We start from the raw sequence: 22568 nt of genomic DNA, 5'->3' as shown, positions 1-22568 counted from the left end.
TATGGCGACGATAAATGCAATTCTAGTGTAGCTGAGGATGACCTGAGAGGTCAAAACCGGCCCTACATGTGATGATAAAAAAGTATCGATCAGGTGGAACTTTTCTTTCATTTATGGCATTTCAGTATAGTTGCCGGTGATCTATTTAACATTTACCGCATGACTGCTGGCAGTATCTTTCATTGCGTTGTTAAAGCGCTGGTAAGGCTAAATGGGAGGTACGCCAGCAAATGATTGTTCGGAATGTAAAAGTAAATCATTAACATTGACGCGCGCGCGCACAGACAGAGAAAGAGAGTGAGAGAAAGAGAGAGAGAGAGAGAGAGAGAGAGTGTGCGTGCGTGTGATTGAATGCACGCGTATTCCCATTTTTTGCCCTTCCGGTGACAACTGTGAACTTTTCAGAAATCGCAAGGGATTTTTTTCCCTACAATTTTCATAACATTGCACCGACACAGATAGGTCTCATTGCGACAATAGGATAGGAAAGGCCTAGGAGTGGGAGGGAAGAGAAGTGACCTTAAGGTACAGACCCAGCATTTGCCTGGTGTGAAAATGGGGAAACAATTTTGCTGTGGATGTAAGCGATTTGTATGAAGAAAGCACCATCACTTGTTAATTGTTTCCGTGTGGCTATGACTTTCTCAGTGCTGCCTTTTTTAAACCTTCACTTTAAAGTTCTCCCACATAAATTTAACTTGCTCATCACTGCGTTCTCCGTCACTTGAAACATTGAATTTTTATGTTATGGCTTTCCATGAATTTCTTTTCTTATCCAGGAGCTTTAAGTCATGCTTCTTACACTCTATATCCTTCACTAACAAGCATTTATATTTTTCACTTACGTTTTTACCCCACTTCATTTCACACATAACCTTATCTACTTACATTTATTTTAAAAAAACACGCAAACACAAGTACACTCTGCAAGTAACGAATGCTACTGCTCTAGCAGTAACTCAGAATACATTGTACTTCAACTCTCCAACATTACCTCTGGAGTAAGTAATTCCTGTTGTAATTTACTTCTGTAGTATGGGCTTCTTTAGTAAATGCTACTTCCAGAGTAATTTACTCCAAGATGGTGCACACCACCCTCTTTGAAGCCATTTCAATCCTGCCTTCCCACTATACTTGACCATTTCAAGTCTAATTTCATTCTTCCTGCTGTTTTAGGACAATTGAGTTTATTTACCTTCCTTTCCACTTCCTGAAGTGTAATTTCACAATTATTTTCCTCCTCCCCATGAGCTCCACTGTTCTAGACACAACCGTGAAGATTTTCAAAATATTCCCTCCACCTGTCCAGAACGTTGCACCGACACAGATAGGTCTTATGGCGACGACAGGACAGGAAAGGCCTAGGAATGGGAAGGAAGCGTCCGTGGCCTTAAAAGTACAGCCCCAACATTTGCCTGGTGTGAAAATGGGAAACCATGGAAACCATCAGGGCTGCCGACAGTGGGGTTTGAACCCACTATCTCCCGAATACCGGATATCAGCCAAACGTAAGCGACTGCAGCTATCGAGCTCAGTACACCTGTTCAACGATTCACCTATATCTACAAGTTCACCTGAAATACCCAAAACACTGTTCATTTCCTTTTTCCGCTCCCTTCCTAGGATTCTTTATTATTGACCAGAAAGGTTTCTCTTTTCGAGGTTATTACCAAAATCTTTCCACGAGTTCTTTTTGGATTCAACATCTATTTGTTTCGCTTTGTTCCTTTCCCACCAAAATGTTTGCCGTTTCAAATCTTTAAACACAGTAGTTCATGGACATTCCCTTGCTGTTTCCACTACAGCATCTCTGTATATCACACATTCTCTTTCTATATCCTGAACCTGCTTACAGTCCACTGTCCCGAACTTCTCACCAATGATAGCCATGTACTTCTCATTCCCTCGCCGTTGAGATTTTCTACCCTTATTCGCTTGCAGACAAATTTCACTTTCTCTTTCGTAGGCCCAGAGATACAGTGAAACTTCGTTAGTATGTTCCTCATTAACACGTTTTCCCACTTAGCACGTGGTAAATTAGAAGTCCCGACGCCGAGTGTATTAAATCTATATAATAAATCCCACTTAACATGTCACGATTTTTCGCCTTCACTGCTTAGTACGATCATATATTCCCAGACCTGAAAATGCTCCTTGTTTCTTGTGTACGGAACATGATTTCCAACAGAGGTAACAGCCCTCGCCACGGGTCGTCAGAGAAAGTTGCGCGATAAGAGGAAGTGACCTTGAATTCTCTAACACCGAATACATTGCGCCTTCGAGGGGCAAGCTGTTAGCTTAGGTATAGTTGAGTTTTGCATCACTGATTGGCAGCAAAGTCTTTCCACTAGAACAAGACAGGACAATGCTAAGTTGAAGCACAGTAATACATTCCACTGCGGCTAGGAGCGCTGCATTCAGTTTTCAAGTTTTTGTTTTTCTTCTCCTTCTTTGCAAAGCTGACTATACATGGCTTATGGCTGGGAGTCTTCCGAAATTATGAGTCACGGAAGTTACCGCCACAAAATGTGTAAAAGTAGTCTAACTCTAGCAATCGTGCAGCCATTGGTGGATGGTCATGACCAAGAGACATAGCCACGATCATTTGATTTTCTCTAAGGAAAAGTGGTTTATTTTTGTTCTACGTTCCTTGTTCTATGGAAAGGTCTTTGTCAGTGAGACTGTTGAATAACCCAATGCACTTGATTGTACTTGTAGCCTATTTCGCATTCCATTCAGAAGTTAGAATTTCTTTAGTTCAAAATAATTCTTTTCAACTTTGGAAACTTTCCTTTGTGCACTCGTTTTCTTGTTCTGTTTCTAGTTTGTTTAACGCATTTTCAATTTTGTCTCGGTTGCCTACAATAGTGTTCGAAGTAGAAGGTGCCAGTTTTAACGTTCGTGCCAACTCTACGTGCTTAAGATGTAGATTCCTATCTATTTCTTGAAGGATTTTCTTATTCGTTCATTAGTGAAAGATTCACGACCCTTTTCTGATCCATAGCTAGGCTATCTTAAGACAGGTACAGTACACACCGCACTACTGAACTTCTCACTATTATCCTTTTCGTCCATAAGTAGGATGCCACGCGACAAATAATCACTTCTTTTTACCACTCAACACAAACTGAAGGTAAAGCAGTGTACCATCCATACAAACTGCTAGTTGACAGTTGGCACGTTTATTCACCACCGAGTCTGTCCAAACCAATGCCGAGTACTGCCGAGTTTTGTGTTCAAGATGGCGGTCGAAGGCGCTTAATCACAAATGGAGAGTATTACCTAGCAAGAAATTCATGCTCGAACGAAGTGATGAGAAAACCGTCTTTAATTACCCACTGGTTAGAAACCTAAGGCTTCAACTAACAATTCATTATACAGTTGTTTTAGGAAGAAGGTGATCTGCTAAAATATGTAGGTGCTGTAGCTACTTCTTTAAGCTGAAGGGCTAAAGAATATTGTATCTGTTTTTCTGAGTTTTTCACACCTTTTAATAGTCTCTTGTTACTTAAACAGGCTTCAGTAGAGATTTATTGATGTTTGTTCTCTTGAATTTTGACACTTTTTCGTGCTCTCATTTATCTCCTGAAACGCTACACACACGCGCGCACGCATGCGCGAAATGTACTAATGTGCAAAGTTGGATAGTTGGACAGTTTTGAATGGGATGTTTGATACTATGTTTTCCCGCTTTACACTTTTTTTTTTTTTGTCCCCTGTAGAAATGTAGTAATGAGGTTTCACTGTACTTAGTTCACTACAGATTAGACAGGGGTCTGTATCATCAAAAAAATCCCCGAAAAACCTCTACATTCCGAACAGATTTTCTGAATTCGAAGTCGGTTAAGATATAGTCTGTAACGGATATGGTACCCCTACCCACCCATGTGTAGCAGTGAATAGCCTTATGCTTGAAGAATGAATTAGTAACCGTTAAACCCGTACTAGCAGGGAGCTCCAGCAAACGCTTACTATAGACACAAATATTTTTGGAAAAAAAGAAAGTAACCATTAGGAGAGGTTTAACTGGAGTTTCTAGTGGCTAAGGCATGTCTGCGTCAGTAAAAGAGTGTCCATACCGCAGCGATAAAGTACTCATACACAGAATGCAATTTACTTATGGACCTACAAAATTGCCACTAAGGTTATAGCTGTCCATTAAAACAGGATATGCAGTATGTAAAATAAAATGCACACATTAAAATCTAGAACAGTTCGTTTCATGGCACTGTCTAAAACCTATCTTATATTCTCGAGGGAACAAAAATTAAAATCCTGTAATAATTTTGAAAACAGTACTTTTAAGCATCCCCTTGGACATTTGGACAGGTTTTATTTATATTATCGCTGAGAAAAGAGAAATAATTTTCTCGAAACATGCAAGGTGATAAAATTAATTTAATTAGTCTGCAACTTTTATACAAGGTTTGTACACCGTTTATGTGCAATTTGTCACTAATAAATCGTGTATAACCCTCCTGTGTATATATCTGTTATAGTTATTCACTTAACTGCTTCTGCAAGCCAGGACCCTTCACATTTCCGTATGCATTGCAACACAGTACAGTGACCCGCACACTTGTAGGATTTCCCAGTTGGCACTTCTCTCCTTTAAAACCATTTTGGCTCTGCATTTTAAAAAACACAGTTTCAATGGCATTGACAAAATTGTTTGGTGCACAGGAATTAAGTCTGAGCCACACTTTAGCCAACTATGGGCATCGCCATGATCGCGGATTCTGCTTCTCCGCACACCGCCTGCTACGCGATATTGTGGCGTTCGTTAAAACACTTACTACAAACGAATTGCGTTTCACTCGAACTTAGCAAATACAAGCATACTGCAGACACAAACTACCTGTACACATTCCAGAAGACGCGTTCTTTCATGACATGGCGAAGTTTTGAATTTAAATTACTCCGTAAGAGACCATTCTTTTAGGCAGTGTTGAATTAAAAGTTTGAATTTGTGTAACGGGACCAACATTGTTCTTCGAATTAAAATTTATCTGTATTTCGAATTAAACAATTTCAATAACATGCACAACCGTACCTCATGTTTGTGGGAAGAAGAGCTTCTTAGAATTAGACAAGATTTTGAATTAACCCATTTCGAATTATCAAGATTCTACAGTATTGGTAATTAATCTCAGAGGACGAAAGCTTCAAAATGAAATATGTATTTACATAGAAATATCCTCGAATTGTCATTACCACAGAGAGAAATGACTTAATGAAGATCCAAGAGATGGTTCTGTATCGTGTGAACATGTTCTCACAGCACCACCGACATGAGAGCGGAATGAGGTCAGTATTTGTTATCAGTGGCATAATTATTCTTCTTGTTCTGCATACGTTTCTGCTTATGCAGGTCGTTCATCATAATTATTACAAGTGAGAATAATACTCTGCTGAAATATGTGTATTACTGCTCTGTTCTTGTTTATTCGGGCTTTCTATTATAGTCTATTGCTACTACCACATGGCTTCTTGAAAAGTTTAATGTCGAAAATTACATTTTTGGTCGAAAGTTGTGAAGTTATTAATGCGTCACATTTATTTGTTCTCATTATTGGGACCGGTTTTGGCAACTATACTTGCCAACATCAGCCTAAAGAAATCGATGGCGACGATGGGATAGGAAAGGGCTAGGGGAAGCGGCCGTGGCCTTAAGGTACAGCACCAGCATTCGCCTGGTGTGAAAATGGGAAACAACGGAAAAACATCTTCAGGGCTGCCGACAGTGGGGTTCGAACCCACTATCTCCCGAATACTGGATACTGGCCAAACTTGAGCGACTGGAGCTATCGAGTTGTACATACATAAATTTTAAAATTATGTTAGTGTAGTTTTCAGAATGCCTTGTAACAATTTTCTTAGGCTTATGACGGCAAGTATAGTTTCCGAAACCGGTCCCAATAATGAGAACAAAAAGTATGCACCTTATTAATAACTTCACAACTTTGTAGTCTTGAATAGGTGAACCCAATGACCTACAGTAAAACCTCGTTAATTCGAAGTCGTTGGGACTAAAAAATCTGACTTCCAATTAAGTGATTTCAAATTAACACACTGGGGACACCGCTCGAAGAAACTACGGGCGCGCTAATTCATTGCTGCTGACGGAGCTCGGAGAATCTACGGGCACGATTTCACTGTAGCTAAAAAATTGTATTTGCCGTTTCAGCGAGCTGCGACTTCAATAAGATACTGTCGAATGCTTCTATAAGCATAAAATATACTAGTCGAGAGCTCTTCTTTTAAGGCATTGATAACACAGCCATGTTCCTACATAACCTAACGCTGCGTCATCGTTGACTCTCAGCTGTGAAATGGGCGGGAAAATACGTACGGTACATGCGGTCAGGAAGAGTGTGTGTTCGAGAGGCAGGCTTGTTTGCGTAATTCTTTGTGAATATTTAGCATGTCTAATTCTTCAAGTGTACGAAATTTCGACAACGAATCCATAATGGATGTTCTTATGGAAGACACGATTTCTGAAAATGAGGATGAGGATAACAATTACACACTATGTAAACATGATGATTCTGGCACTTCAGGCTAGTTAATGTAGAAAATGAGCTCATTTCAAATTGGTCTGAAGTATAACGTAGTTTCATATCGTGTCCTTGAAGTGGGTTCTGTAATACTATTTTATACCGCTTCCTAAAAATGTGGGCGTTTCCCGTGTACCTGCAGCAACTCGATGCAACACCGTCATCAAAGAACAGTGGGAATGCAAATTCCTTGTTCTAAACAAGAATACCGGTGTCAATTGACTAATTAGGTTAGAATCTGCATTAGTGTTTCAGCAGATGTGCCCACAAATTCAAATTTCGAAATATTAACCGAACTGGCATCCATAGCTGCGTCACATTTTTTTTTTGTTTGTAAAACATGTTATTTTCATCAATTTATATTTTAAAATTGCTGCACTATTATGATAATTAAAACTCATTTTTGTGTAGAAGAAAGTGTGATCTTTCTATGCATTCCAAAAGTTGTTATAATCATGGCTTACCCTAGCATTGAAAAATTTTCACAAATCGTTAAAATTCCTGCGATCGCTGGAGGATAGCACATTCAAATATGGCCATCTCCAATGTGTTAACCGCCAATTCGCAATTCAGAAGTACCAACCCTCTCTGCCCGTTACGGCATGCAGTTAACCTTGATTCACAGTTTAAACATTTCAAATGCCATGGGAAAAGACTATTTCCAACATGTATCCAACAAGGTGCATTTACAATGTTCAAATAATGCACTTGGGTAAATCACTTACAAACATAACCTCACGCAACAAAAGAAAAATATCACACAACTCAAAGACGAGGATAAGTATGCTGGTTCCCCTGTACAAATGCGTAATTTTTTGGATTTCTGTACTGTTTGCATTTTTAGATGCTTTGTACTGGCATGGAAAGTGCCCGACGCCCATAACATTGTGGCTTATCGATCTTTCCCATGACGAGGGGATAAAGTTTCTTGCTTCCATGTGCACTGCAACGCACTACAATGACCCCCATCCTCACACTTGTACGATTCCCTAGCGGGCACTTTCTCCTTTAAAACCATATGATCGTTTGTGCTCGCATTAAAATAAAGCAATGCAATTTCATTGGCAATGACAATATTGTTCGGTGCCTACGAATTTATTATATGAGCCACGTTTTCTTTCGTCAACTGTCGGCATCGCCAGTGTTTGCGGATTCTGTTTTTCCGCACACTGCCCGTTGCGTGATATTACGGCGTTCCTTAAAAGTTTGAATACAAAAGAATTCCGATTTCATTCAACTTAGTAATCATGTGAAGCACACTGTAGGTCCACCGAAGTGAGCGTGAATGCGGAAAGCTACGGTACCCCTCCACGTTCCGGAACACTCATTCTATTATGACGCGGATAAATTTCGAGTTGAAATTACTCTGTAACATACTACTGTTTTAAAATGTAAAGGCAGTTTCAAATTAAAAGTCTAAATTTCGGTAATGGGGCAGACATTGTACTTCGAATTATGAATTATCCGTATTTCGAATTAAGCAATTTAAATAACATGCAAAACTGTATCTCATGTTTCCGGGAACGAGACCTCCTTCGAATTAGGCAGGATTTTGAGTTAACCGATTTCGAATTATTGAGGTTCTACTGTATATTTCTTAACGTAATTCTTGAAAGGTTTTGCTCCTGATAACCTGCAAAAAGTGATCGTCAAGGCTGTGAACGTGAAGAAACACGCCACTGAACTAAGGAAGAGATTCCTACGGCTCGGAACGACGCTATACATGCAATATAGTAATATAATGCATACACAATGCGAGAAAAGCAAGCACTGCTTTTACATTTTAAACAACTGTATAGGTTGTTTAACCATTAAGGTCAATACAGATCTAACAGAAACCGAAGGGTCAAGTTCATTAATATAGAAATGTAATTTTCAACATGTTCAAAATATGAAAATGTGAGGAATGAAGAAATACAGAAAAAAAAAATTAAGTCAAAAAGTCAAGAGATAGCAGCAGGCTTAGTTTGTCTGGACAAATTAAAAGGACGAGTGATGAAAAAATACCAAAAAAAGGATGAAAAGGCCAATGATAAAGAGGCGTCGATGACGACCATGACTACGATGGATTTATAAAAAAAAAAAAAACCAGCAACACAACCTGCACTGGAATAGGTGTTGGATGGGGAGTGATGGAATGAAAAACAGATGAACTATATTTGTCCTTACCCAGTCGAAACTCGAAAATCTAAAAAGATGATGAACCTTTATCTATAGTAATGTCTGGATATGGCTATGTGGTTAGCATGCTGGCCTTGAGTCCCAAGCATCTCTGATTCGATTTCCAGTTGTGTCGGGAATTGTAACCTTCATTGGTTAATTCCAATGAGAGCTGGGTGAGTGCGTTATTTTCAGCATTAGAATTTAACCTAGATAGGGCCCCAGCCTCAGTAACGTGCTGGTAACATATCAGGCACCAACTTGAAAGACCTACATAACGCCTCTCCAGAGACCACTCCTATTACTTACCTAGAATAATTCAATTTGTAAGTCAATTTATCTATGCATTATTTCACATTTTGAAACACTAGGCTGACAACGTGACTTCACTTTATTTCATTTCCCATCTTTCCACATGGTATTTCCTAGAAATTTCATAGCTATATCTAGTACATCAGCCACGTCACTACTTTCCTTTCAATTTCTTAAAATTTAACTGCCTATTTTTACAAATTCTTGACTGAAGACTTATACATAAATTTCCTCAGGCACTGTTGATAGACCTTACATACTGATCTCGGAGACCTGAAATATAGTTTATTGTAGACCAGTGACAAACATAAGCAGTACTGAAGATCCTGCAACCACTACACTCCACCAATGAGTGATGTATCAAAATTTATTTCTATGGGAAAACTAATTGAGTAAAACCAATTCAGATATTCTGCTAAGAGAACAAACTCACCTGGTAATTTCCGTAACTGCTATAACCTCCATAATCACTGCCTCCTTTTGGCGCTGCAGCTCCACCAGGAGCAGCGGGACCAGGACCAGCAGGAGTTCCACCAGGACCTTATAAACAAAAAATGAAAGTACTCCTGATGTTTCTGGGTAAACTATGCATTAATGATAGAAATCTGCAAAAAAAAATAACATACAGCATCTCATGCTAGTAGTTCCTGAAAACATGTTGCAGTCAAATGTAAATCTATTCAAAGATAAAAATTTCATTGTTCCGTATTGAAAAGTATCAAAGGTAAATTGAAATAATAAATATGGTAGTTCAACCTATTCAATACAAGTAAATAAGAGATGTAGAGATTACATTCTTATTTAATTAAAAGTGGAAATGGTACCGGTTTCGACCCCAGTCTGGGTCATCATCAGCCGATTATAACTAGAAAAACATTGCATAAGTAAGAAAGAAGTCAACGGACAAGTCCACACAATATCAGTTGAAGAGGCGATATAAATATGACGGGGGTAGCCACTGTAAAATTCAGACTGGAATGTAAGTCACTTATAAGAAGTAATGCGAAATCTTCCGAGCATCAGCACGGTACACGCAATGTTTGGCACTGTCTCACAATGTTCACGAAAAGCAGAGAACAGTTAAATGAGCCAGACTGCATACACTGTCAGGCACAAAGTCACAACACAATCCAAATATGAAGATCTAAAGTCATGAAGAAGCCGGAGACGAGCAGCTCAACCGAAGTAACTTGCAAGCTCCAGAAGATCGGCGTGGTGTTTACAACGTCAAGTGCTGTAGTTTCATACGCTGACGGAGATTGAAGGGTAGATTAATGATCAAGTATTTGCTTCGTTCACAAAATAATACGATTCAATATAATTGAATACGTAGTTATGATTTTGAAGATTTTTAGAACAGTTGACGTGAAAAAATAGTGAATAGAAAAAAATGGTAAAAAGCGCAATACCGGAAACAAATGAAAACGTGTATGCACAGTGTGCTATTTCTTGAATAAACAAAATTCAGGTCATGATTGAAGTAGTCAAAGTTGGCGGACGCAAGGCACGAGTTTAAATTTGAAGGTAAGGGCCCAAAATGAAGGTGGCAATGTAGCTTTTTTTTTATAGAGGTGAAAAGAAAAATACGATAAGTTAATAAAGAAAGAAGATTAGTGGATAAGAAAAGATTAAAAGGGTTTAAAGTTAAAAGGTGGTGAGAAAGGATGAGATAGGGATGAAGGAGGGGTAGTTTAGGGTGGGTTAGGAGGGTGGGTTACCGGAGGTACAAAATGTGGGTAGGAACTTTGTAAGGCGTGGAAAATTGAATTCAGGTATTGAGTAGGTTGAACTACCATATTTATTATTTCAATTTAACTTAAAATCATTAACTTAGAATCATTCCGTATTGACGGTTTTCATTTTACAAAGGTGAAAAATGAGAGTATCCTCCTAATTCAATACATTAAATATTCCGTCATTAGATGGAGTAAACAAATTCAAACATGTTTTGGGTCGTTTGAACCATCTTCAGTGAAAAATGAGGGGAGATTTGAAATAATTTACATAATATAAGTTGAAAAAATGCTAAAAAACATAATGAAGGAGCAAATAATAAAACAAACAAAAGAGAGCCTAGACGGAAACAAAATTAGTACATATATACAATATTTACATCAATATGCGGAGCAAAAAACAAATCACTGCGACAAAATTCAGTGAAAAGGTGTTCATTTAAAATAATAATTGAAACTAAAAACTGTGTTAACCTTTGTTTTTAGGTTCTTAGGTTAACACAGTTTTTAGTTACAATTATTTTAAATGAACACCTTTTCACTGAATTTTGTCGCAGTTGATTTGTTTTTTGCTCCGCATATTGATGTAAATATTGTATATATGTACTAATTTTGTTTCCGTCTAGGCTCTCTTTTGTTTGTTTTATTATTTGCTCCTTTATTATGTTCTTTTAGCATTTTTTCAACTTATATTATGTAAATTATTTCAAATCTCCCCTCATTTTACACTGAAGATGACTAACAAGCCGAAACATGTTTGAATTTGTTTACTCCGTCTAATGACGGAATATTTATTGTATTGAATTAGGAGGATACTCTCATTTTTCACCTTTGTAAAGTCTCACATCATATAATAAATAAATTAAAAAAAAAAAAAAAAAAAAAAAAGTTTTATTTATTATTAATTCATTTATTTATTGACTTTAGCAGTGGCGAAGTTAGAGCTCGTGGCCTTGTCTTACACTTAACCACATAATTAATTTACAGATAATACATATATAAAAGAAATGTACTACTCTATTAAGGACTAAGAACTTATAATCGATAGAAAGTATTTTTCAGTCATCCATGAACTGTCAAACAGTCAGTAACAAATAACATATCCTGGCTCACACATAACAATATTGTTACTTGCTCATGCAACTGCCAGTCCTCAGGAAGTTCCACTCCGGTATCTCCTAGAAGGAATGAGTAAGTCAGGCAGGTGAGCTTTCGACTAGCCTCAGAATATGCAACAGCCTCTGCTCCTATTGTGCTTCCAGCGTGTCTGCAAATATTTTTGGAAGGCAAAAGTTGAATTCTCCTATTCAAAGCACACCCTGAAGACATTAGAACGTCACCACCAGATATATGAATACCGTCTCACCACAACCAAGCAGTGGTATTGGGTCGTGCGCTGAGATGCGATGTCTTGTCGAGAAATGTGTCTAGTAATTGAGTATGTATTATATTTCATGTTCTTATGTAATATGTGTGCAGTGCCACAAGCTTATAATAAAATATTTTACATTTTTTGGCCCACATTGGACCACTCTAGTAAACCACACAAACGATTTCTTGATTTCCTATCAGCTCAATATTTTCTTCATTCTGTTCTGCTGAAAATACCCTCCCATTAGACCTTTTATTGATCTTGGTCCGTAGCCTGCAGGGTGTGTCTTGAAGTATCTTAATTTGTTCTGTTTTGTTTCTGAGATCATCTATTGTTATTTGTAGTTCAGGAAACAGTATTAAAATTAAGCAATCATTTTCTTCAGACTTTATTTCAAAGGAGTTATGAAATGTCAGCCAAGTTATTTATGAACTTAATGCAAGAACATGTCCCCTAACATTTTTTTCTTTCTAACTTCAAAGTTTGCTTACACCAGTCAGAGTCTTCAGTAGATTATAATCAACATAAACAGCACGTTTGAAAATTGGTAAAAACTCTTTCAAGCATCTAGCAAGAAATTGATAACAGGAGATGCTAAATTTTGTTCAATGTAAATGCTAGTGTCCAAACATCGACAGGAGAACAAAAAAAAAAAAAAACTCCCTCATTTGCTCGTAATAATAGATGAATCAGTAAAAGAGTTTTTGTTGTAACCGAAGGGTATTGCACAGATTGACATAGGAATTTCCAAGGGGCAAAATAATTAAATGTCGTTACAATAGGTTTCTCTCTATAGCGAACTTATACTGTATATCACGAAAAATAAAAATCCACTTCTTTCTGGCCCTGCTCAATTGTGATTAATTGATTTTATAAACTTTGTTTGTCTACATTTATTGTTGAACAATGTCTACGCATGGCAGCCACATTGGAAATACTATCACTAACACTCCGTCTAAAGCCGATGTGAGAGACGCCATGATTAACCACTGACAAGGACACTGCCTGACCTCAAGTTTTAGGAGTGAATCACAACCAGAAGTTATGTACCATAAAAACTCTATTACCACAGTGACAGGATTCCCGGAAGAAACAGTTTGATACAATCACTGAAATGTATAGGGAGGTACAGTCTCAAATACATTTCAATTTTCAAGAGATAATGTAAGGGGCTTTTTCCTTGAGTCCAACATAAGACAGTCTGGTAACTGTCAACCAAACTGCAAGTATTGGCAATTCTATATCTTGGGATAATGTCCGTAGAATAATAGGTTGCGTCCATTTTGGAACAATTTGTCCTGATCTTCAGAGGTCTGCCACATACACCAAAAGGGAGGGATTTATTATATTCACTGCCAAGCAATGGCAAACTAAGGAAAATAACCTTCAGGGCTGCCAATGGAGAGTTTTGAACCTGCGATCTCTTCTATATAGCCCGTACAACACATTCGGTTACATAGTACTAAATTTCATGTTCCAATGGAGACGAACTGAACGTATTTATCACATACCAGCCCACCTGCCGATCTTCAATCTCTGGCAGGACGAGTAATCGAACTCAGGCCTCTGAGGACAGCAGCTAATATGATAACCATCCTACATTGGTTAAAGTCTTCTGAAGAATCAGATCAGGTCAGGACAGTAATTTAAAGCACTATGATTTGCACTGTAGGCAGTAAAGGTGATCTCAATTGTCATTTTGGAGGGTGTGCTACATCTTCACATCATGTGTCATGAAAACATGCTTTATGCACAAAACCTATCAAAAAATAATGTTAAAAAGGATATACATTTTTGAAGAAGAGTTTGCTGTGCATGAAAATAGTTTGAAATGACGTTTAGAGCCAGTGCTACAAAGATTATGTCATTTATACATATAATGAATAAAAAGATGGGCTTTATGTAAAATAGTTAATTTCCTCAAAAGCTATTAGTGTTTTGAAGTTAATGCATATGACCTCTCATGTTGAAAAAAAAAAATGTTAAGTCCACTTGATGGGCTTCGTTTAGTGACAAGATTAACCATCCACTCATTTTGTTTTTAGTACATAAAACACTGCAAGTTTAATAAATACCAATCTACAGCAAACTTTCAATTATCTGGGTGTAGGTTATCCAGTTTGCGGGTTATCCATGCACCCCGAAGTTTATTGTATTATTTATTTATATCCTTTATTTTGGCCACCGCATTTTGAATATGTATAAACCACACGCCTGAAATTTGAGTGCGCTCTCGACTTAATTTGCTACCTCGGCGATAGCCTTCTGTCGAGCATAAACAATGTACTGTATAGCTGTTCTTGGTTGGTGTTCTGTGATAGCAGTCAAGGCTACCGAGCGAAAGGAAGGGTTTTAACTTATGCTAACAGTGAGGTTTGAATTGCTGTGATGTTTTAGCACTTCAGAACATTCGTATTTGTATATGAAAGAACTTAAATGTACCTAAAGCAAATGATCAGATTATTTTTTGCCAAGCGACAAAAACCAACGGTTCATACGCCTTTTGTACCTCAAGTGTTTTACTAACAGAGGTAATTTTTATATTAGCACACTTTATTGATAAAAGTGGTTACTGAATATGTTAACTGTTTGAAATTATTGCACTTTCAAACAATATCGTATGATCTGTATTATTACAAGTTTCACTGTGCGTTATAATGCACAATAACACAAACGTATTATCCGGGTTCTCAGTCGTCCGTGCGAATATGTCCGGCGATTAGCCCGGATAATTGCGAGTTCGCCATATTAATAACTGCCTTTTGAAACTGTCAATTTTAAAAATTAGATAAGGCCTGTGTCTAAATACTAGATATATCCATACTAAATTTCAGTACAACTGACCCAACAGTTTTGGCATGAATACGGGAGAAAGACATTTAATTTTAAAGTAATACTAAGTCATATATTTTCAGGTCAATATGGTAGAAGTCCGCTATAGCCAGTACGGCACATAGCGAGAACGCCGTTACTACAACAGCTTTTTCCTGTCCCTTGAAAATTCACATATTAAACTATGCAATATCCTTCGGTTACAGCGAGAACCGTATCACTGATGCATTCGTTATTACAAGCGACGAACCACGCCCTGATTTTTTCGTTATCAATATTTACGCACTCAAGCGGTTATATTGAATGTGATATATCATTTTTGGTGTCACTTTTACCCTATGTGCACTACAGAACTCTCGTCGACATTAGGAAGCAATAATACCAATATAAATGGTCCGTTATTGGACATTATAAATTTTCCAGCTAACTCATTCCTGGTTGCCAGCGTTTCGCCCACATGTGCTAGGCTGGGCTCATCAGTTCGTACCTAGCACACCTACCAAGACACATGGCTTGTGCATACCGTGGAGGCCACTGCGTAGGCTAATTGTAGCCACCGGCAGTGCCAATGCACTATGACAGACTTTGTCTCATTACCAAAGATTGATGCCTGCTTGGCCATCAGATGATATAGATGTGCTATCAGTCGTTGAGAGGAAGCTGGATGAAAACCAGTGTGGTTTCAGACCACAGAGAGGCTGTCACGATCAGATTTTCAGTATGCGCCAGGTAATTGAAAAATGCTACGAGAGGAATAGGCAGTTGTGTTTATGTTTTGTAGATCTAGAGAAAGCTTATGACAGGGTACGGAGGGAAAAGATGTTCGCCATTCTGGGGGACTATGGAATTAAAGGCAGATTATTAAAAGCAATCGAAGGCATTTATGTTGACAACTGGGCTTCGGTGAGAATTGATGGTAGAATGAGTTCTTGGTTCAGGGTACTTACAGGGGTTAGACAAGGCTGTAATCTCTCACCTTTGCTGTTCGTAGTTTACATGGATCATCTGCTGAAAGGTATAAAATGGCAGGGAGGGACTCAATTAGGTGGAAATGTAGTAAGCAGTCTGGCCTATGCTGACGATTTGGTCCTAATGGCAGATTGTGCCGAAAGCCTACAGTCTAATATCTGGGAACTTGAAAATAGGTGCAATGAGTATGGTATGAAAATTAGCCTCTCAAATACTAAATTGATGTCAGTAGGCAAGAAATTCAACAGAATTGAATGTCAGATGGGTGATACAAAGCTAGAACAGGTCGATAATTTCCAGTATTTAGGTTGTGTGTTCTCCCAGGATGGTAATATAGTGAGATTGAATCAAGCTGCGATCAACAGTATTCTGTAAGAAGGAAGTGAGCTCCCAGACGAAACTATCTTTACATCGGTCTGTTTTCAGACCAACTTCGCTTTACGGGAGCGAAAGCTGGGTGGACTCAGGATATCTTATTCATAAGTTAGAAGTAACAGACATGAAAGTAGCAAGAATGATTGCTGGTACAAACAGGTGGGAACAATGGCAGGAGGATACTCGGAATGAGGAGATAAAGGCTAATTTAGGAATGAACTCGATGGATGAAGCTGTACGCATAAACTGGCTTCGGTGGTCGGATCATGTGAGGCGAATGGACGAGGATAGGTTACCGAGGAGAATAATGGACTCTGCTATTGAGGGTAAGAGAAGTAGAGGTAGACCAAGACGACGATGGTTAGACTCGGTTTCTAACGATTTAAAGATAAGAGGTGTAGAACTAAATGAGGCCACAACACTAGTTGCAAATCGAGGATTGTGGCGACGTTTAGTAAATTCACAGAGGCTTGCAGACTGAACGCTGAAAGGCATAACAGTCTATAATGATAATGTATGTATGTATGTATGTATGTATGTATGTATGTATGTATACACAATGCCTCTCCAGAGGCAAGGCAACATTATTTTTGTATCTTGTCATTTCACAGTTTCTTCAATCCAAGATTCCAACAGCAAGTAATGGGATTCCCTCCAAGGACCTTAGAGTTTATGTCATGTGGAACGAAGATTATCTACATAAAGTTCACAAAGGCAAAGGGAAGGAGAGGAAATTCATCATGAAATGTTAGTTATCCTCCAGTAGGTCTCACTATCTATATAATACTGTATTTACCCGAATAAGCCCCGGCATCATGATGCTCGCACCATCATTCTAGAAAGGCTTGTTTAGAAAAAAGATTTACTAAAATTCCTTCCATCGAAAGAGTAACATAGGCATAAACAAACATTTCGTATCACTCCGCGAGGTCCACGTAGTCTTTACGCAAAAATGAATGTGTAAATTTACGGATATAGCTGCTTTGCCTGAGCTGATAAAAATACATTATCACTGCTAAGAAATATGGTATTTTCCATGAAAATGAACAAGTAGGCCTACTTACGTGACAGGTATTTAATTAATCTGAACTTGCTCGATTCCCTGTAGATGGGAAAATTTGTTGTCTCTTAGATCACTACAATCCTCTTCTAAATTACTTACAAGTTCGTCGCACTCCATGTCTAAAACACGTCTCACACGTGGTCTCTTTTTACTGGACAGTAACATGACCGGTGGTGGATAATTCTTTTTGTGCAATGTAAACACTTGAAATAGAGACACCGGCAAAATCTGACTTTAGTTTTGCGATACAAGTACAACACTGTTAATTCAAAGTCTTTGTAATACAGAAATCGGACTTCCAATTATGTGATTTTGAATTAATAGCCATCGTGTAATTCAGAAATGAACCCTCGCCAGTTTTCGCAGATTCTGCCTTTCAGCGTACTGCCTGCTACGCGATATTGTGGTGTTCCTTAAAATGCTGAACACAAAAGAATTAAGATTTCACTATTTTCAACTATGACACACACTATAGACACACCGAAGTGAGTGAAAGTGAGGAAGGATACCCCTGCACGTTCCGGAGGACGCTCTATTGTGATGCGAAGAAATTTTGAATTTAAATTACTCTGTAAAATACAGTACTATTTTTTTTAATTAGTCAGTTTAGAATTAAAAGACTGAATTGTTTTCCGTTTAAATATGACATATTGGGACAGTGTTCTTCCATCTACGGTTGCACAAAGCATAACTGTACACTCAGCATCGAAAGCAAGATGAGCCAGGAGCGTGTTGGCAACCTTGACGCAAATAAAACCCACACCCCAATTTCATGCCTCGAAATGTTCTTACAAATATGCAGAGATTATTTGCGTAAGTACGATATATAAAATAAGAGTTTTGTCTGCACATTGCTAAGAAATAAAGAATGGTATTTCTATATCTGTTGTGTCTACAATAACAACCAGGAAAAGCATTTTTAATTTTCCATCTTTTCTGTCGATCTCTATAAATGTATGTGCGCGCAGCACGAGAAAATTGTTCAAGGGAATTAAATGAAAATTGGTATGCAACGTCTGGGAATAAGTTGCTACAATCTACGCCATAAATGATTTTATTTATGCTGAGTGAAATGGTAGTTTACAGGAAGGCCTAAAATTAATTCTCAGTACTTATTTGTGGTGTTATCGATAAATACTACATAACTAAACTAATATAGAATTACATTTTTGATCACTTATGTCTTATACATTTATAACTTACCAGTTATGATAGAGATACTCATATATTAGATTTTTGTTGCTAAGTCCATATCAACACTGAGCCATGAACAAAATTGGTAAACAGAACTTAATGAAAATCGGTATGTAACGTCAGGAAATAAGGAACTACAGTCTACACTATAAATAATATTATCCATCCTGGTTGAAATGGTGGTTTACGGGGAGGCACCTAAAATTTTAATTTTTAATTACCTATATTAAGGGTACTATCGGAACGTACTACATTCGTCAGAGAATACAATTTCCGAACATTTATACCTTATTCTATTTTACCGTACCGACTATGGTAAGATTAGTGGTGGTGGTGATTATTGTTTTAAGAGGAAGAACAACAGGGCAACCATCCCCTACATAACAATAATCACTGAGGAAAAATGGAAGGGGCCCGACACTGTGAAGGAAAGGACAACTCACTTTACATTTGATGCCCTAATATCACAGAGTCGGAAGAAAACAAGATGTGAAGGCCTACAATATAGAAAGCTCATAAAATTGGTCAACAATAACATTACATTAACCACTGTTTGTTGTGATATGCTTAGTGCCTTCTGCTACCTCTCATCTCAGATAGATGGGGTTGCTGTTGCGTACCGAGTATAACATCCTGTTTGAATACTGGTGGAAAGTAGCTGGGGAGTTAGATAACTTCTTTAGCACGACATTCCTCTGGCTCATAAATTTGCTGGTAACTACCACTGGTACGTAACACACTGTTTCGTAATAGTATTCCAGCTATTCAATCCCTTCGCTGAGGCACCGATTTGAATGAGCAATGTGCACAATGAACAGAATAATGGCAGAGGAAAGTTCGCAGCTGCCTGTGACCTGTTAATTCAAGCTCTGGAACTTGGGACTGCTAGATCGGCACTGTAGTACTGTAATACCAATATGGGAATCGACATCTATATCAAGTGCAGTACTGTTCGTTAAAAATGAGAAAACATGTGGTTTTTCAATTGATCGAGTATTTCAAATGGCAACATTACTTTTAATCCTGACCTTCCTACCGACGACATTGTAATGGCCTTTCTTGACGTCAGTTGGAAAGAGCACAAATATTTTTTCTGATGCTGAAAAAGGCAGGTGGAGAGTGAGCGTCTGCCAGTATGACAAATGCCCAACTCTATTCTGACTGGCAGTAGGCAAGTGGGCCTACCTTCATAATGAAAACTCCCCATCTTGCTTGTGACTGATAGTAGGCAAGAGGGCCTGCCATTACACTGAAGACTTGCTAAACTTCATAAAAGGCGTATGGTGATTCGTTGCGTTTCTGGAGTAAGGTTAAGAACTATGCTATTTAATATAATCTTACATCATGTACACTACTTACGAGAAATCTGTTTACAGTGTAGAATTCCGTAGCAAAGCACAGGTACATGGGCTAGTATGGAATAAAACTAATGGGCTACCGCATTTAGTATTCCCAGGTGTGCACAGATAAATTAATACACGGAGTCACAAACCTTTGGGGTCAAACTGAAACAGGTGATAGCGGGTTAGATGTTAATATTTAAAGAAATGACCCATTTCAAGTTCTTAAAAGGGAAAAACAAGTGCTCAAAGCTGTACACTACCCAAATATGCACAAAATGCAGTACAATGCACAAGAAGGTTCATTAAACTCCAATGTAAAAGCATGAACTATGTGGTGCTAACGCATATATTTTGCACTTGGAAGCTAACTTCAATTACGCCTGAAATACAAATTGTTTCCAACTTTCTGTTCATGGTAACATATATACCCAAATGCCCAGTGGCTAGTTTTCAATCATAACGTAATTGTGAGAGACTCATACTGTACACCATTCACTAATAATATGCAGCGGAAATTTCAAATATTTTAAAAACTGAATTTGGACACAATGAAGCAAGATGAGTAAGGACTACACAATTTCTTAGCTATTTGAACTTATTTTTGAATCTGAACAAAGTTTAAATCTTTTCGGTAGGTACATTATTTAACCACAGAAGTATAAAATGGTTTTTCAGCTAGAATTTCTGGAAATGAACAGGAAAACATGTGAAATTTTTTTTTATAGTACAGCACTTTCAACGTCTTATTACATTTTTGTATTTATCTTCCCCCCAAATTACTTTTTCGTAAATTCATACACTAAGCCTACGTTACAAAATGCCAACCTTGCTGACTGACGACACTACACACCTTTATTTTCATTCCTATGCTATACAGGTGAAAGATAATACCATATCCATACCTGCTAACTTTTAGAAATCAAAAATAGGAAGAATTTTAATTCTTGGACTTCATCACGTATAGGCACCACGGTCTCAGTGAAAAAGGACACGATAAAATGCATACATATCTACAGTAACAATGTGAACTGGCCATTAATTTTAAAAACTTAAACCAAGAAAACATTAAAAAGGCATACCTGCCAACTTTTGAAAAGAAATCCGAAAGATCCTCAGGCGGAAAAATTTTAAGAACACCCGCATGCGTAAACTTCTTGAGACATAACAAAGGACGGCAAGGGGGAATTATAAGCAACACTAATGCAAGTCAAATAGAGTAGAAACTCGATGCAACGTTCTCGGAACTGCCGTTTTTCCGGATTAATCGTTTAGTTTATATGGAACATTTCTGGGACTGAATACATTCATGTTAAATTTCCCCGCATCCGTCGTTTTCCGAAATAACGTTTTATCGCATCAATAGACGAAATATTATTTTTAATTTAGAGAAACTGCTCAATACTCTTAGCATATAATAGCGGCAACCTGTTACGTGAGAATGTACACGTGATTTGGAGTTGCTAGTCTTGAACAAGGATCTTCTAGGCTGGAGTGCTGTGCACAGGTTATACACCCGCAATCTCACTACGAGCCTCCTGGTGCCAACGGTTCTCCTCGATCAAATCTAATTTGCCACCATCTTCTGCGTTGGTATAGGCTGGCTAGGCCTGCCAACTTCGTTGAAGAAAAAGAGGAAATCGCGCAGTGCGCCAGATTCGTTTTAATTACTCACAGGGTGATTAATCACCATGCACCTTGTGGAGTGTGTGGAATGCTAGAGTCCTGATGACCGCTTCGTTGCCGTCTACCCAATAGTCTTGTTACAAGCTAGAGCTAACCAAGCCAGACAAATAGTCTTTACTTATAGCCTAGGCATTTAACTAGTTTCTAAGTTTGCAGCTATGCATAAGCCACTATAACATCATTCAAATGCGCAGCGTTGAATTTCTGACGTGTATTACATTGAGCCAAGCTGCGGGTAGGGAGTACAGATTACTCCCCGGCTGAGCCCACCTTCCAAGAAGAATTACTCCCTGGCTGCGGGAGCCGCGCGGTGTTGGGTATGTAACGTATCACTCACAAAGGGTCTATGGAATCTCTTCCTAAATACAGGTTATTGCTGTAATATCCATGTATACCTTTAAATTTCAATAATAAAACTGAACTTAAGGGTTTTCAATTTTGAAATGTGTGGAGAAAAGTGAAACGAAACACCGTAAAAGTAACGCTTGTTATTTTCATATTGTAGGCCTATATCATTGTTGCAATATTTTGATACCGTTATGTATAGCATGAGCTAAATGGTTAGCACGTGTTGACCTTTGGTTCAAGGGGTATCGATTGGGTCGAGGGTTTTAACTCGCCTTGGTTAATTCTAACGGTGCGGGGGCTATCTCTTTGCCGAATTAAACAGAAATCATCTTGGGTAGGGTCGCATTTTCATATGCGCGTGGATCGCCCATCACGCGACAACACGAAAGACCTGCACCCGTCTCTGGAGGCCATGCGCCATTATTGTTCTAATCATAATCATTATAATAATATATTTACATAACGACAAATGTCCCAATACAGTACCCATATTTAATTATTTTGCTTTCCTCCTACTTTTTATGTTGCCCGCATTTATAGTTTTCCCGCATCAGTCGTCATTTTCCCTCCGCCCCAGGAAAAACGATGCATCGAGGTTTTACTGTATATGTAAATTAAATTAAATAC

General features: G+C 38.2%; 1 protein-coding gene across 2 annotated transcripts in view; it reads right to left on the bottom strand.

Annotated features, from left to right (window-relative positions):
• Positions 1-22568, bottom strand: part of LOC136858652 (heterogeneous nuclear ribonucleoprotein 27C) — a 251789-nt gene that overhangs the window by 74743 nt on the left and 154478 nt on the right. For both annotated transcript variants that reach the window (XM_067138366.2, XM_067138367.2), the window contains one exon: positions 9463-9569. In XM_067138366.2, the coding sequence (XP_066994467.1) occupies positions 9463-9569 (107 nt within the window). The remainder of the gene's footprint in view (positions 1-9462; positions 9570-22568) is intronic.

The sequence above is a fragment of the Anabrus simplex genome, chromosome 1 (assembly GCF_040414725.1).
Source record: "Anabrus simplex isolate iqAnaSimp1 chromosome 1, ASM4041472v1, whole genome shotgun sequence".
Taxonomy (NCBI): domain Eukaryota; kingdom Metazoa; phylum Arthropoda; class Insecta; order Orthoptera; family Tettigoniidae; genus Anabrus; species Anabrus simplex.
This window is presented reverse-complemented; position numbering and strand designations above follow the sequence as displayed.